Source organism: Callithrix jacchus, chromosome 5 (genome assembly GCF_049354715.1).
Source record: "Callithrix jacchus isolate 240 chromosome 5, calJac240_pri, whole genome shotgun sequence".
In the NCBI taxonomy this organism is placed as follows: domain Eukaryota; kingdom Metazoa; phylum Chordata; class Mammalia; order Primates; family Cebidae; genus Callithrix; species Callithrix jacchus.
This window is the reverse complement of record NC_133506.1, coordinates 101930415-101942917: the sequence shown is the minus strand read 5'-3', so window position 1 is coordinate 101942917 and position 12503 is coordinate 101930415. Positions and strand designations below refer to the sequence as shown.

General features: G+C 44.9%; 1 protein-coding gene across 28 annotated transcripts in view; it reads left to right on the top strand.

Annotated features, from left to right (window-relative positions):
* The first annotated feature begins 5522 nt into the window (after positions 1–5522).
* RHOT1 (ras homolog family member T1) overlaps positions 5523–12503 on the top strand; it is a 72084-nt gene continuing 65103 nt past the window's right edge. For all 28 annotated transcript variants that reach the window (XR_013535789.1, XR_013535788.1, XR_004743389.3 and 25 more), the window contains exon 1: positions 5523–5727. Coding sequence is in view for 12 of the 28 variants with exons in the window: in XM_002748197.6 (XP_002748243.1) it covers positions 5652–5727 (76 nt within the window). In the remaining 16 variants the exon portion in view is untranslated. The remainder of the gene's footprint in view (positions 5728–12503) is intronic.

Genomic DNA, 12503 nt, shown 5'->3' with positions numbered 1-12503 from the left:
ATGGGACTGATGCCAAGCCAAGTCTTATTTGGTCTCCTGCCCAGGACTGTGTCTAACTCACCAATCAGAGTTGGGGCCCCCTGTTCCCACCCAATGTCAGTCATTTAACACACACTTTATCTTCTACCCAGCAGGCCTGCGCACTGGCCCTGGATGTTCTGCTGTCCTGGGATTCAGAGAGAGACTGTGTTGCAAGTTTCCCCTTTGATAGGCATAAAGATGGATCCTCTTATCTCCTGGCGAAAGTACTTTGCTCTGTCCTCCCTATGTCCCCTGCACAGTTGAGGAGGCATGAAGACTGTATTGTGAGGGTAGAGCTCCTTCCTGGTATTCTAGAGGAAAATTCCATCAGTGTCTTAGAGATACCAATCTGTCTTCTTGGCCTTATCCAATCTATTTAATACACTGTAATCGGTCTGTAATATCCCAACAGTAAATTCACTGCCAACAACTCTGTGCTTTGGCTTATGATTGCTGCAGTATGTGTCATCATGAAGCTCTATCCTCAGGCTCAGAGAGGTGTACAGAAGCCACTTCCCCTATAATTTATTTTATTTGATGTGTGGGTGGGAAGGGGGAGACTAAAGGTCGTTATTGGCATTCTCCCTGGAATATTTCTTCATTATCTGCCAGTGAACAAGGACTGTGTCTTTCCTATCTCCCCACTTCAACATCTATGTATCACTGACCATGCACCAGGTACTATTCTAAGGGTTTTCCATATATATGTATACATATAATATATATATATAAAACTACATATACATATATGTGTATATATACACATATATGAATACGTGTATATATATGTATATACATATAGGTTGGGGTTTTTCTTTTTTCTTTTTTTTTTTGAGACAGGGTCTTACTCTGTCACCCAGTCTGGAGTGCAGTGGCACAATCGCAGCTCACTGCAGCTTTGACCTCCTAGGCTCAAGTGATTACAGGTGCATGCCATTACACCCAGCTAATGAGTCTTGTTTTTTTTTTTTTTTTTTTGGAGATAGAATCTTGCTGTTGCCCAGGCTAGAGTGTAATGGTGCAATCTCAGCTCACTGCAACCTCCACTTCCCAGGTTCTAGTGATTCTCCTGCCTCATCCTCCTAAGTAACTGGGCTTACAGGTGCCCACCACCACACCTGGCTAATTTTTGTATTTTTAGTAGAGATGGGGTTTTACCATGTTGACCAGGCTGGTCTTGAACTCCTGATCTCAGGTGATACACCCACCTCAGCCTCCAAAGTGCTGGGATTACAAGTGTAAGCAACCATGCCTGGCTTTTCCTATTATACTAATTAATTTAATCTTCATAACAATCTCATGAGGTATGTCCTATTGTTATTCCCATTTGGCAGATGAGGCACAGAGAAGTTAAATAATCCGTCCAATGATGCACAGCTAGTAACTGGCACAATTGATGTTCAGACCTAGCAGGCAGACTCCATCGTCCTTACTCTTTATTGTTGCTGTTTTTAAGAGACGGGAGTCTTACTTTGTCGCCCAGTCTGGAGTGCAGTGGTATGATCACAGCTCACTGCAGCCTCAACCTCCTGTGCTCCAGCAATCCTCCCATGTAGCTGGGACTACAGGTGTGAGCCACCATGTCCAATTAATTCTTTAATTTTTTTTCTTCTTTCTTTGTAGACAGAGTCTCGCTGTATCCCCAGGCTGGAGTGCAGTGGCTTGATCTCGGCTCACTGCAACCTCTGCCTCCTGGGTTCAAGCGATTCTCATGCCTCAGCCACCCAAGTAGCTGGGATTACAGGTGCCCACCACCACACCCAGCTGATTTTTATATTTTTAGTGGAGGCAGGGTTTCGCCATGTTGCCCAGGCTGGTCTTGAACTCCTGACCTCAGGTGACCTGTCCACCTCAGCCTTCCAAAGTGTTGAGATTGCAGGCGTGAGCCACTGCGCCCGGCTTAATTTTTAAAATTTTTTGTAGAGATGAGGTCAGACAGGCCTTGAACTCCTGGGCTCAAGGAATCCTCTCACCTCAGCCTCCCAAAGTGCTGGGATTTGAGCCTGCGCACCCAGCCAAGCTACCCTGCTTTAGCCACCGACCTGTGCTGTCTCCAGGAGAACATCAGAGTGACCCCTGCTGGACGTTTGTTAACATCATAAGGAGGGCGTAAGGTTCAAGACAAGCCAGGGAGCCAGAATGGCAGAAGTATAGATGATCAGAAGATGACTGTGGACTGTAGAAAGAAACTTATATTGCAGGGGAGGCAAGCTCTGGCATGCCAGACTCCCACTCTCCAACTTTAGCAAGTGCTAGCCTTAGTTTGTACCAAACTATACCCATTGCCCACTGAAAGTGTTTGATGTTGCCTTTTTCCTGCAGCCCTTGAGTCAGATTTTGTTGTGTTTTGTTTTTGTTGTTGTTGTTGTTTTGGGATGTAGTCTCACTCTGTCGCCCAGGCTGGAGTGCAGTGGTGCAGTCTCAGCTCACTACCACCTCTGCCTCCTGGGTTCAAGCGATTCCCCTGCCTCAGCCTCCTGAGTAGCTGGGATTACAGGTATGCACCACCATGGCTGGCTAATTTTTGTATTTTTAGTAGACATGGGGTTTTGCCATGTTGGCCAGGCTGGTCTTGAACTCCTACCTCAAGTGATCCCCCCACCTTGACCTCCCAAACTGCTAGGATTACAGGCATGAGCCATCGTGCCTGCTTTGTCAGATTTTTATTTTTATTTTTAGAGACAGGGTCTGGCTCTGTCACCCAGACTGCCATCATAGCTCACTGCAGTCTCCAACTCCTGGTCTTTAGTGATCCTCCCACCTCAGCCTCCTAACTGGGACTATAGGTGCATGCCACCATGCCCAGTTAATTTATTTATTTTTTGTAGAGATGGAGTTTTGATGTTTCTCAGGCTGGTCTTGAACTCCTGGCCTCAAGAGATCCTCCCACTTCGGCTACTCCAAGCTTTGGGATTATAGGTGTGAACCACCATACCTGGCTAGATATGGATTTTTAAGTAGGTTTTATATATAAAGGAGTTCTTTGCAATATTATCTCTATGATGGCCCCCCTTAAAAAGAAAAACAGTTTTTTCTAGCCCCTGCCTACCAGACATTACCCAGTACACAGCTACAACACCTTGAAGACCTTGTCACTCTCACCCTCCTGGAGAAGCCCCAAAGAATCAACATTGTCATTAACCGGCAACTGATTGAGAGCTCCTAGGGATTGAGATTCTTTACAAAGCTGGCTGGAACAAGCAGTGCCCTAAAGAATTTGCCCATCTGTAAAAGGCTTTTGATCTTTGTGCCCTGATATTTGTGAAACTTTTTTTTTAAAGAAAATGTTTTACAATTCATTACATTATTTGCATAAAATACATTATTTTATGAGCTCCTCCAAAAAACTTCATAAGGAAGAGATCATAGCCTTCATGTGGTAGAGAGGAAACTGAGGCACAACGAGGTGACATGAGTTGTCTAGAGCCATGCACTAGAAATGGCAGAGCAAATCTCAGTCTCAGCCATGCTGCCTGTGTCAGGTCACTGTGTCTCAGTCGGCCTTGCTTTTCTTATCTACAGAGTAATGGGATTGGAATAGGAGCTCTATAAGGGTTCCTCCAACTCAAACATTTTGTAACACAAAAGTTCTGAGGGCTACTTTTCCCTGAAAGATCAGGTAACCAAGCCTCCTGAATTTCACATTTCCACTCACTGAGGTTATGGGGAGGAGGGAGATGAAAGCACCTTACTTACATCTACCCAGTAACGTGACTTCATTATCTCCCAGTGAACAAGGAGTGTATCTTTCCTAACACGGACAGGGTTAGAGTTGTTTTTGAAACTTTCTCCCCTATGCTCCTTAGGGACATCAAATAACTAAGATGGTGAAATTCTGCAGTAAACACAACAACATATTTGCCTCAAAACCTGTGGATTACAACTTTTTAGTGACCGTTTTATATGCTAATAATGATAGCTGAGATCAGGAGAGCACACAGAGTTTGGCACTGTACCAAATGCCGGACAGGTGTTATTGTATTTATTACTCACAACCGCCTCAAGAGGAAGGTATTATTATCATTATTTCCATGCTACAGAAGAACAAACAGTGGCTGAGAGAAGGAAAAATAAAAGCACTTACTCAGGATCACAGAGCTGTTATGTGGAGCCTAGATTCAAACCTAGGAAGTTTGCCAGCAACTCTTAGCTGCTGCAAGAGACCACATGACTTCTCCTAGGAGAAGGGGAGATTGGTATTACTCACATTTCATTCCCTTTAAATGTTTATTATGTAATACTTAAGATAGAAAAAAGGTACATTATGTACAGATAGTGCTTCCTCACTAATTTAATATATGTATTTTACATTTCCCACTGTGTGCCAAGCATTAGGGATGTGATATATATTCTCACGTGCATGTGTATGTGTGTACATATTTTATACATATATGGGTATATATGTATATATGTGTGTATATATACATATTTTCCAGTGTACCAAACATTAAGCACATAGCAACAAATTCCTTCAGATGGAGAGGGTCAGGAGAAAATAAAGGCAATGTTAGAAAAATCAGTTAGAGTTTATTATCCAGTGCCACCTCCTTGTCTAGCATTATGCTGCATAAGCCTGAGAAAAGAAAACTATCTGAGGCCGGGGGCAGTCACGCCTGTAATCCCAGCACTTGGGGAAGTCGAGGCGAGCGGGTTGCGAAGTCTCAAGAAATCGAGACCATCCTGGCCAACAAGGTGAAACCCCGTCTCTACTAAAAAATACAAAAAGTAGCCGGGTGTGGTGGCGCACACCTGTAGTTCAAGCTGCTCAGGAGGCTGAGGCAGGAGAATCGCTTGAACCTGGGAGGCAGAGGTTGCAGTGAGCCGAGATAGCGTCACTGCACTCCAGCCTGGCGACAGAGGGAGACTCCGTCTCAAAAAAAGAAAGAAAAGAAAGCAAAGTATCCTAAAACCCTGCCACAAAATAAACTATATAGACAGAAAAAGGGCACTTAGTTTGGTTATAAAGAAACAAGTCTGTTCACACAGCGTAAAGAGGAATTTTATCGTATTTTATAAGCATCACACGCAAAAACGACTAGGATGATGGACCTCGGGGAGTGGAAAGCGCCGGATTCTGGGAGCCAGTCGCCCTATTCGATCAAGCATTTTCTGAGGGTTCTGTCCAACAACGTGGAGACGCAGCGGAAAACCAGGAAGGAGGTCGCCGCCCTCCTGGAGTTTAGTCTGGTGAGAAGAGCCCTGCCCTGAGTCACTGCCACGCTCTAATTATGTGACTTTGAACAGGGAATTTCTGTCCCTATTTGTGGAATAAATAAATGGGTTTAAACCAGGGAATCTGTTAGTCAAATTCCGGGCCCAAAACGTCTCTGGGGTCGTGGTGCCCAGAAGAGGGTGGGCGAGGCTCCCTGGGCCTGCGCTGCGGCGGCCTGACAGCGGGAGCGCTGTTCCTGCGCTGAGAGCGTTCGCGTTCTGAAAGCGCGTGTCCCTCGCTGCGTGCCGTCGTCCCCGACGCCACCGCCTCCCGCTGGGCCGGAGGAGGCGGAGCTGGTGCCGTCCCGGCTCCCGTAAGGGGGAAGCAGCTTTAGGGGCGGCGCGGCGAGCCCCAGCGGCCGAAGAGGCTGGCAGGTGGCGCCGTGGGGTGGGCGCTCCTGGCGAAAGGAGTCCACTCCATGCGTACAGGCGGAGGCTGGCCCCCGAGAACCGCCGACATGAAGAAAGACGTGCGGATCCTGCTAGTGGGAGAACGTGAGTTCGCACCCGCGGGCCGGCCCCGGAGTCCCTATCCTCCCTGCCCCTGTCGCCCCTGCAGCCCCTGTCGCCCCTGCAGCCCCAACACTTGCAGCTCCGGCTTTTCTCGCGCCTCACAGCTCCGCTCTCCTCTCTCCGCGCTCCTAGGCCTTCCAGCCCCTTTACTCTTCCCTTGTGGCTGCCCGACGGCGGCCCTCATCTTGTCACCTTATCTGGGCCCTCCTAAGATCTCCTTTCCCTGTTCCCTAGCCTTCCGCCCAAGCCATGTCCCCATTATCCCTTAACTGCCCGACCTCATCCCTCCGAAGATTCTCTCCTTTTCCTCTTCGAACCTTGTCCTCCTGGGCCTCACAGTTTCCCAGGCCGCCTTTTTTCCGACCTTCTTGTCTTCCCCTGGAGATTCCCTTGTCACTGCCAGGCAGGTGCTGGAATAAGCAAACTGACCAATTGGGATTGCGTGAACCGGCTCCTGGGGAAGCTGGGGGAGGGGCGCAGAACTATTCGACTTGTGGGCAAGGTCAGGTTTCTGCATTTTTTTTTGGCATTCGCAGTCTTCACTCACTCTGTGCATTGGCATTAAGATATGAGTAGTGGAAAGGGCCGGATCCTTTTTAGCAGTACTTGTGCTTTGCATCGGAATAACTCTTGGTACTCGAGATATTTCCTCAAACTTATTTTTTCCCAGCTTCAAGTTATGCAAATACTCAATGAATTAGAATTATCTGGGGAGAGTCCAATTATTGTTACCCCAAAGCCTAATCTTTGCTCTCTTTTTAAGCATTATTTATTCCATAGGTACTTGATAATTTATTAATGACAACAAGCATACAGACATTTGATACCTCCCCCCATCCAGAAATTTCATACATTTCATCTTTTGAACATGTATTAAAAGATAGTTATCTCTGTTCACCGCCATGAGGACAGAACAGCGGGGACTTCTCTATCACAGTGCAAGTTATGTGACTCAGTTGCTAGGACTAAAATAAGAAAGTGGGCCCAGGAGAACTAGATTGTTTGTTTTAAAATGTTAATACATTAATTAATGTTCTGCCATAAGCTGTTTCGAAACATTCTATTCTAAACCATATTTCATTCTTGGTAACCCCTCAGGGTCACGATAATGGACTCCCAAGGACTCACATTTTTGCCCCCATCTGTAGTTTTTTGATCTTCATTGAAATTTCATCCACCTGCTGTTTGGAAAAATCTTCCTTTAGAATTAGAATCTAGGAGTAACCTTAGCCAGCCAGAGTTTACTTTTTGGTTTGCAGTTGTAAATTTTAGTTTTTATTTATAATTATATCTTAATCTGTATTTTTCATGGACTTCTTTGACAAAGTTCAGGAAGGTGCTATTTAACATATGATTCATGCTTATGCTTTTGGAGCAAGGTAGGGAAAGTGAGTAGGTTACTTGCTTAAAAAACTGATCCTTTTATATCATGAAATTGTTTGTTGTTGTTGTTTTGAGACAGAGTCTCACTCTGTCACCTAGGCGGGAGTGCAGTGGCGTGATCTTGGCTCACTGCAACCTCTGCCTCCCAGGTTCAAGCAATTCTCCCACCTCAGCCTCCTGAGTAGCTGGGACTACAGGCACATGCCACCACACCTGGCTGTAACCTGGGCGATAGAATGAGACTGTCTCAAAAAAAAAAAGCATCTAAATAAAAGTGTTACACATATAAACAATATGTCATTCTTAGGACATGTAAGTTAAAACATTAACAGTATTACTTGGACCAGGCGTGGTGGCTCATGCCTCTAGTCCCAGCACTTTGGGAGGCTGAGGCAGGCAGATCACAAAGTCAAGAGATTGAGACCATCCTGGCCAACATGGTGAAACCCCATCTCTACTAAAAATACAAAAATTAACTGGGTATGGTGGCGTGCGCCTATACTCCCAGCTACTAGGGAGGCTGAGGCAGGAGAATCGCTTGAACCCAGGAGGTAGAGGTTGCAGTGAGCTGTGATCGCCCCACTGCACTCCTGCCTGGTGACAGAGCAAGACTCTGTGTCAAAAAAAACAAATGAGGGCCGGGCGCGGTGGCTCACGCCTGTAATTCCAGCACTTTGGGAGGCCGAGGCGGGTGGATCACGAGGTCAAGAGATCGAGACCATTGTGTTCAACATGGTGAAACCCCGTCTCTACTAAAAATACAAAAAATTAGCTGGGCATGGTGGTGCGTGCCTGTAATCCCAGCTACTCAGGAAGCTGAGGCAGGAGAATTGCCTGAACCCAGGAGGCGGAGGTTGCAGTGAGCCGAGATCACGCCATTGCACCCCAGCCTGGGTAACAAGAGCGAAACTCCGTCTCAAAAAAAATGAAAAAGTAAATAAAAATTAACAATATTACTTATTTAGGAATATATGAAAGGATTCAAAATTTGTTAGAAAGCTTACAATCCATGTTTTGTAGAAAGCAATAAGACAATTGGTAAAACTGTATGTATCTATGTGGTACAGTTTTCTGATTATAGTGAGCAACTTGACACAGAGAAAGCCTTAGTTTTTGAGAAATAAACTTTTCTTTCTTTTTTCTTTTTTTAAGAGATGGGTTCTTGCTGTGTTTCCCAGGCTGGAGTACACTAGCTGTTCACACGTGTGATCACAGTGTACCATAGCCTCGACCTCTTGGGCTCAAGCAATTCCTGCCTTAGCCTCCAGAGTAGCTGAGACTACAGGCGCTGGCCACCATGTCAGCCACAGGAAGACACTTTTCTTTCTTTCTTTTTTTTTTTTTAAAAGACGGGGTTTCACCATTTTGCCCAGGCTAGTTTCGAACTCCTGACCTCAGGTGATCCTCCTGCCTCAGCCTCCCAAAGTGCTGGGATTACAGGTGTGAGCCACTGAGCCCAGCTAGGAAGACACTTTTCTTAAAGGATGGTACAAAAGCCTTGGGCCATCAACAGTATATGTTATTTTTCACATTGGAAAATATCATAAATACTCTTAATCGGAATATATAATTTTATTTATTTTAAAGGCTGATATTTTGGGGGGAAATGTTAGAGGCTTTACATTGTGAGATTTAATGTAAATATTTGGCAGCTGTTAGCCTAGGTGTAGCACTTTGAAATGCTAAGTCTTGGCTGGGTGCGGTGGCTCATGTCTATAATCCCACCACTTTGGGAGGCCAGGGTGGGTGGATCACCTGAGGTCAGGAGTTTGAGACCAGTTTGGACAGGAGGATTGCTTGAAAGCAGGAGTTTGAGACCAGCCTGGAAAACATAATGAGACCCCTGCTTCAAAAATAAAAAAAACCAAAAACAATATTAGCTAGGCATGGTGGTGTGCACCTGTAGTCCTAGCTACTGGGACGGCTGAGGTGAGAGACTGCCTGAACCCAGAAGGTCGAGGTTGCAGTGAGCCATGATTACACCACTGCACTTCATCCCGGGTGACAGAGCAAGATTCTCTTAAAAAAATTAAAATTAATTAATTTTTAATGGCTAGGTGCAGTGGCTCACGCCTGTAATTCCAACACTTTGGGAGGCCAAGGTGGGTGGATCACCTTAGGATCAGGAGTTTGAGACCAGCCTGGCCAACATCATGAAACCTGTTCTCCACTAAAAATACAATAATTGGTCAGCTGTGGTGGCATGCACCTGTAATCCCAGCTACTCAGTAGGCTAAGGTGGAAGAATGGGTTGCATCCAGGAGGTGGAGGTCACAGTGAGCTGAGATTATGCCACTGTACTCCAACCTGGGTAACAGAGTGAGACTCTGTCTCAAAAAAAAAAAAAAAGTGACATATATACCATGGAATACTACTCAGCCATAAAACAAAGAATGAAATTGTGTTTTTTGCAACAACATATATAGAACTGGAGACCATTATTCTAAGTAAAATAACTCGGAAACGGAACCAAATACTGCATGTTTTCACTTACACGTGGGAGCTGAATGACAGGTATACATGGAGATACAGAGTGGAATAATAGACACTGGACATCACAAAGGTGGGAGGGTGAAAGGGCACTGCAGGGTGAGAAATTACCTATTAGGTACAATGTTTTCTTTTTTTTTTTTGAGACAGAGCCTTGCTCTGTCACCAGGCACCAGGCTGGAGTGCAGTGGCGTGATCTCGGCTCACTGCAACCTCCACCTCCCGGGTTCAAGCAATTCTCCTGCCTCAGCCTCCCAAGTAGCTGGGACTACAGGCGTGTGCCACCACACCTAGCTAGTTTTTGTATTTTTTAGTAGAGACGAGGTTTCACCATGTTGGCCAGGATGATTTCGATCTCTTGACTTCATGATCCGCTCGCCTCGGCCTCCCAAAGTGCTGGGATTACAGGCGTCAGCCACCAAGCCTGGCCCTGGGTACAATGTTTTCTATTTAGGTGATAGGCACAAGAAAAGCCCAGACATCATCACTGCAATATATGCATATGAGAAATCTGCACTTAAACACATAAAAATCTTTTAAAAATTAAAATAAACAGTTTTTAAAAATAAAAATACACCCACACAAAACTTAGGTCTTCAGGTCATAATTTTTCATGGTTAAATTCTTGGCCTGAATTTATATTTAACTAGATTTGCTTTATTATGCTTAAGAAATGTCCTTTTAAAATTAGAAAGTGCCTTACTATCCTTTTATCTAAGTCATGTAGCTGTATTAAAAGTAAACAGGATAGGCTAGGTGCAGTGGCTCGTGACTGTATAGTCCCAGCACTTTGGGAGGCCGAGGCAGGTGGATCATTTGAGGTCAGGAGTTCGAGACCAGCATGGCCAACATGGTGAAACTCCCTCTCTACTAAAAATAAAAAAAATAGGTGGATGTGGTGGCATGCGCTTGTAGTCCCAGCTACTTGGGAAGCTGAGGCATGAGAATCGCTGGAACCCAGGAAGTAGCTGTTGGAGTGAACTGAGATCACGCCTCTGCACTCCTGCCTGGGGAACAGATCATGCCTCTGTCTCAATAAATAAATAAATAAAAGTAAACAGGATGGTCTTCATTTTAATGAAGACTTCTTTTTAAATTAAATTGAGATATATTTGTTTTTTCCTAGTCAAGTTCATTAAGAAAATGGAACTGTGATCCTCTTTTATTTTTTATTTTTTTGAGATGGAGTTTTGCTCTTGTTGCCGAGGCTGGAGTGCAGTGGCGTAATCTTGGCTCACTGCAACCTCCCCTTCAAGCAGTTCTCCTGCCTCAGCCTCCTGAGTAGCTGGGATTACAGGCATAAGCCACCACGCTCAGCAAATTTTGTATTTTTAGTAGAGATGGGGTTTCTCTATGTTGGTCAGGCTGATCTTGAACTCTGTATCTCATGTGATCCTCCTACCTTGGCCTCCCAAAGTGCTGGGATTACAAGCATGAGCCACACAGTTTTAAAAGAGCTGTTATCTTCTTTTAAAATGAATCTGGCAGCTCAGAGTTGAACTGGTTTGTTTAACTCTGATTATCGTTACAGCCTCTGCCAAACTAGTTCAAACTTCCATTGGCTTTGGACTAGATTTTTGCAGTATCTCCCTTAACCAGTCTTTCTTTTTTTATTTTAAGATGGGGTTTCACCATGTTGGTCAGGCTGGTCTTGAGCTCCCGACCTCAGGTGATCCACCCCCCTTGGCCTCCAAAGTGCTTGGATTACAGACATGAGCCACCACGCCCGGCCTTAACCAGTCTTTCTGCTTCTGCTTTCCTTCATTTTCCATGGAGCAGGAAGATTCGTCTTTGGTTTTTTATTTTTAATTTTTTTTAAATTTGGGAGTATAGATTCAAGCTGTTCTGAATGTATACTCTCAGATTCATCTTTAGAAAATATCTCAGATTCTGTTATGCACCTTAAAAATCATCTAATGGGCCAGGTGTGTGGCTCATGCCTATAATCTCTTCACTTTGGGAGGCTAAGGCAGAAGGATCACTTGAGCCCAGCATGGCTGGGCAACACGACGAAACTTCATCTCTACAAAAAATACAAAAAATTAGCTAGGTATGGTAGGTGTGCACCTGCAGTTCCAGCTACTTGAGAGGCCGAGGTGGGAGAATCACTTGAGCCCAGGAGTTCAAGGCTGCAATGAGCTGTGACTGCACCACTGCACTCCAGTCTGGGTGACAGGGTGAGAATCTGTCTCAAAAAATATATATCATCCAATGATTTCTACTTTCACCTAGAATAAAATCCAAACTTTTTAATGCAGGCCTCCACAATCTGGAAGGGCTTTACTTCCCTCTTATACTACTCTCTCCTTCATTGCTTTCTCTATAAGAAGGCTCTGACCTAGGCATTATCCTCATAACCATGTATATTTATACATTTGTTTTCCCGTCCCTTGGGCCACAAAGGAATTGTCATGAAGGAAGGGGATTTGTCTTCCTTTGTGCTGTAGCCCTGTTCTACCTGTGGCTAGAACAGGCCTGGTAAAAAAAAGAGGTACTCAGGTATTTCTTGAAAGAATGAATGAGTTCAAGCTAGTTCAGTTTGTTTAGACTTTCCTTGTTTTCCAAACCACTCCTCTCTGTCATAAAAATGTGATCATTTTCCTTTCTTTCTTTATTATTATTTTTTTAGACAGGGTCTTTCTCTGTCACCCAAGCTGGAGTCCAGTGGTGTCATCTCGGCTCACTGTAATCTGAGCTTTGCCAGTAGCTGGGATGACAGGCATGTGCTACCACATCTGGCTAATATTTTGTCTGTTTGTTTTTTAGTAGGAACAGGGTTCCACTGTATTGGCCAGGCTGGTCTGAAACTCCTGACCCTAAGTTATCTGCCCAGTTCGGCCTCCCAAATGCTGGGATTATAGGTGTGAACCACCATGCCTGGCCTG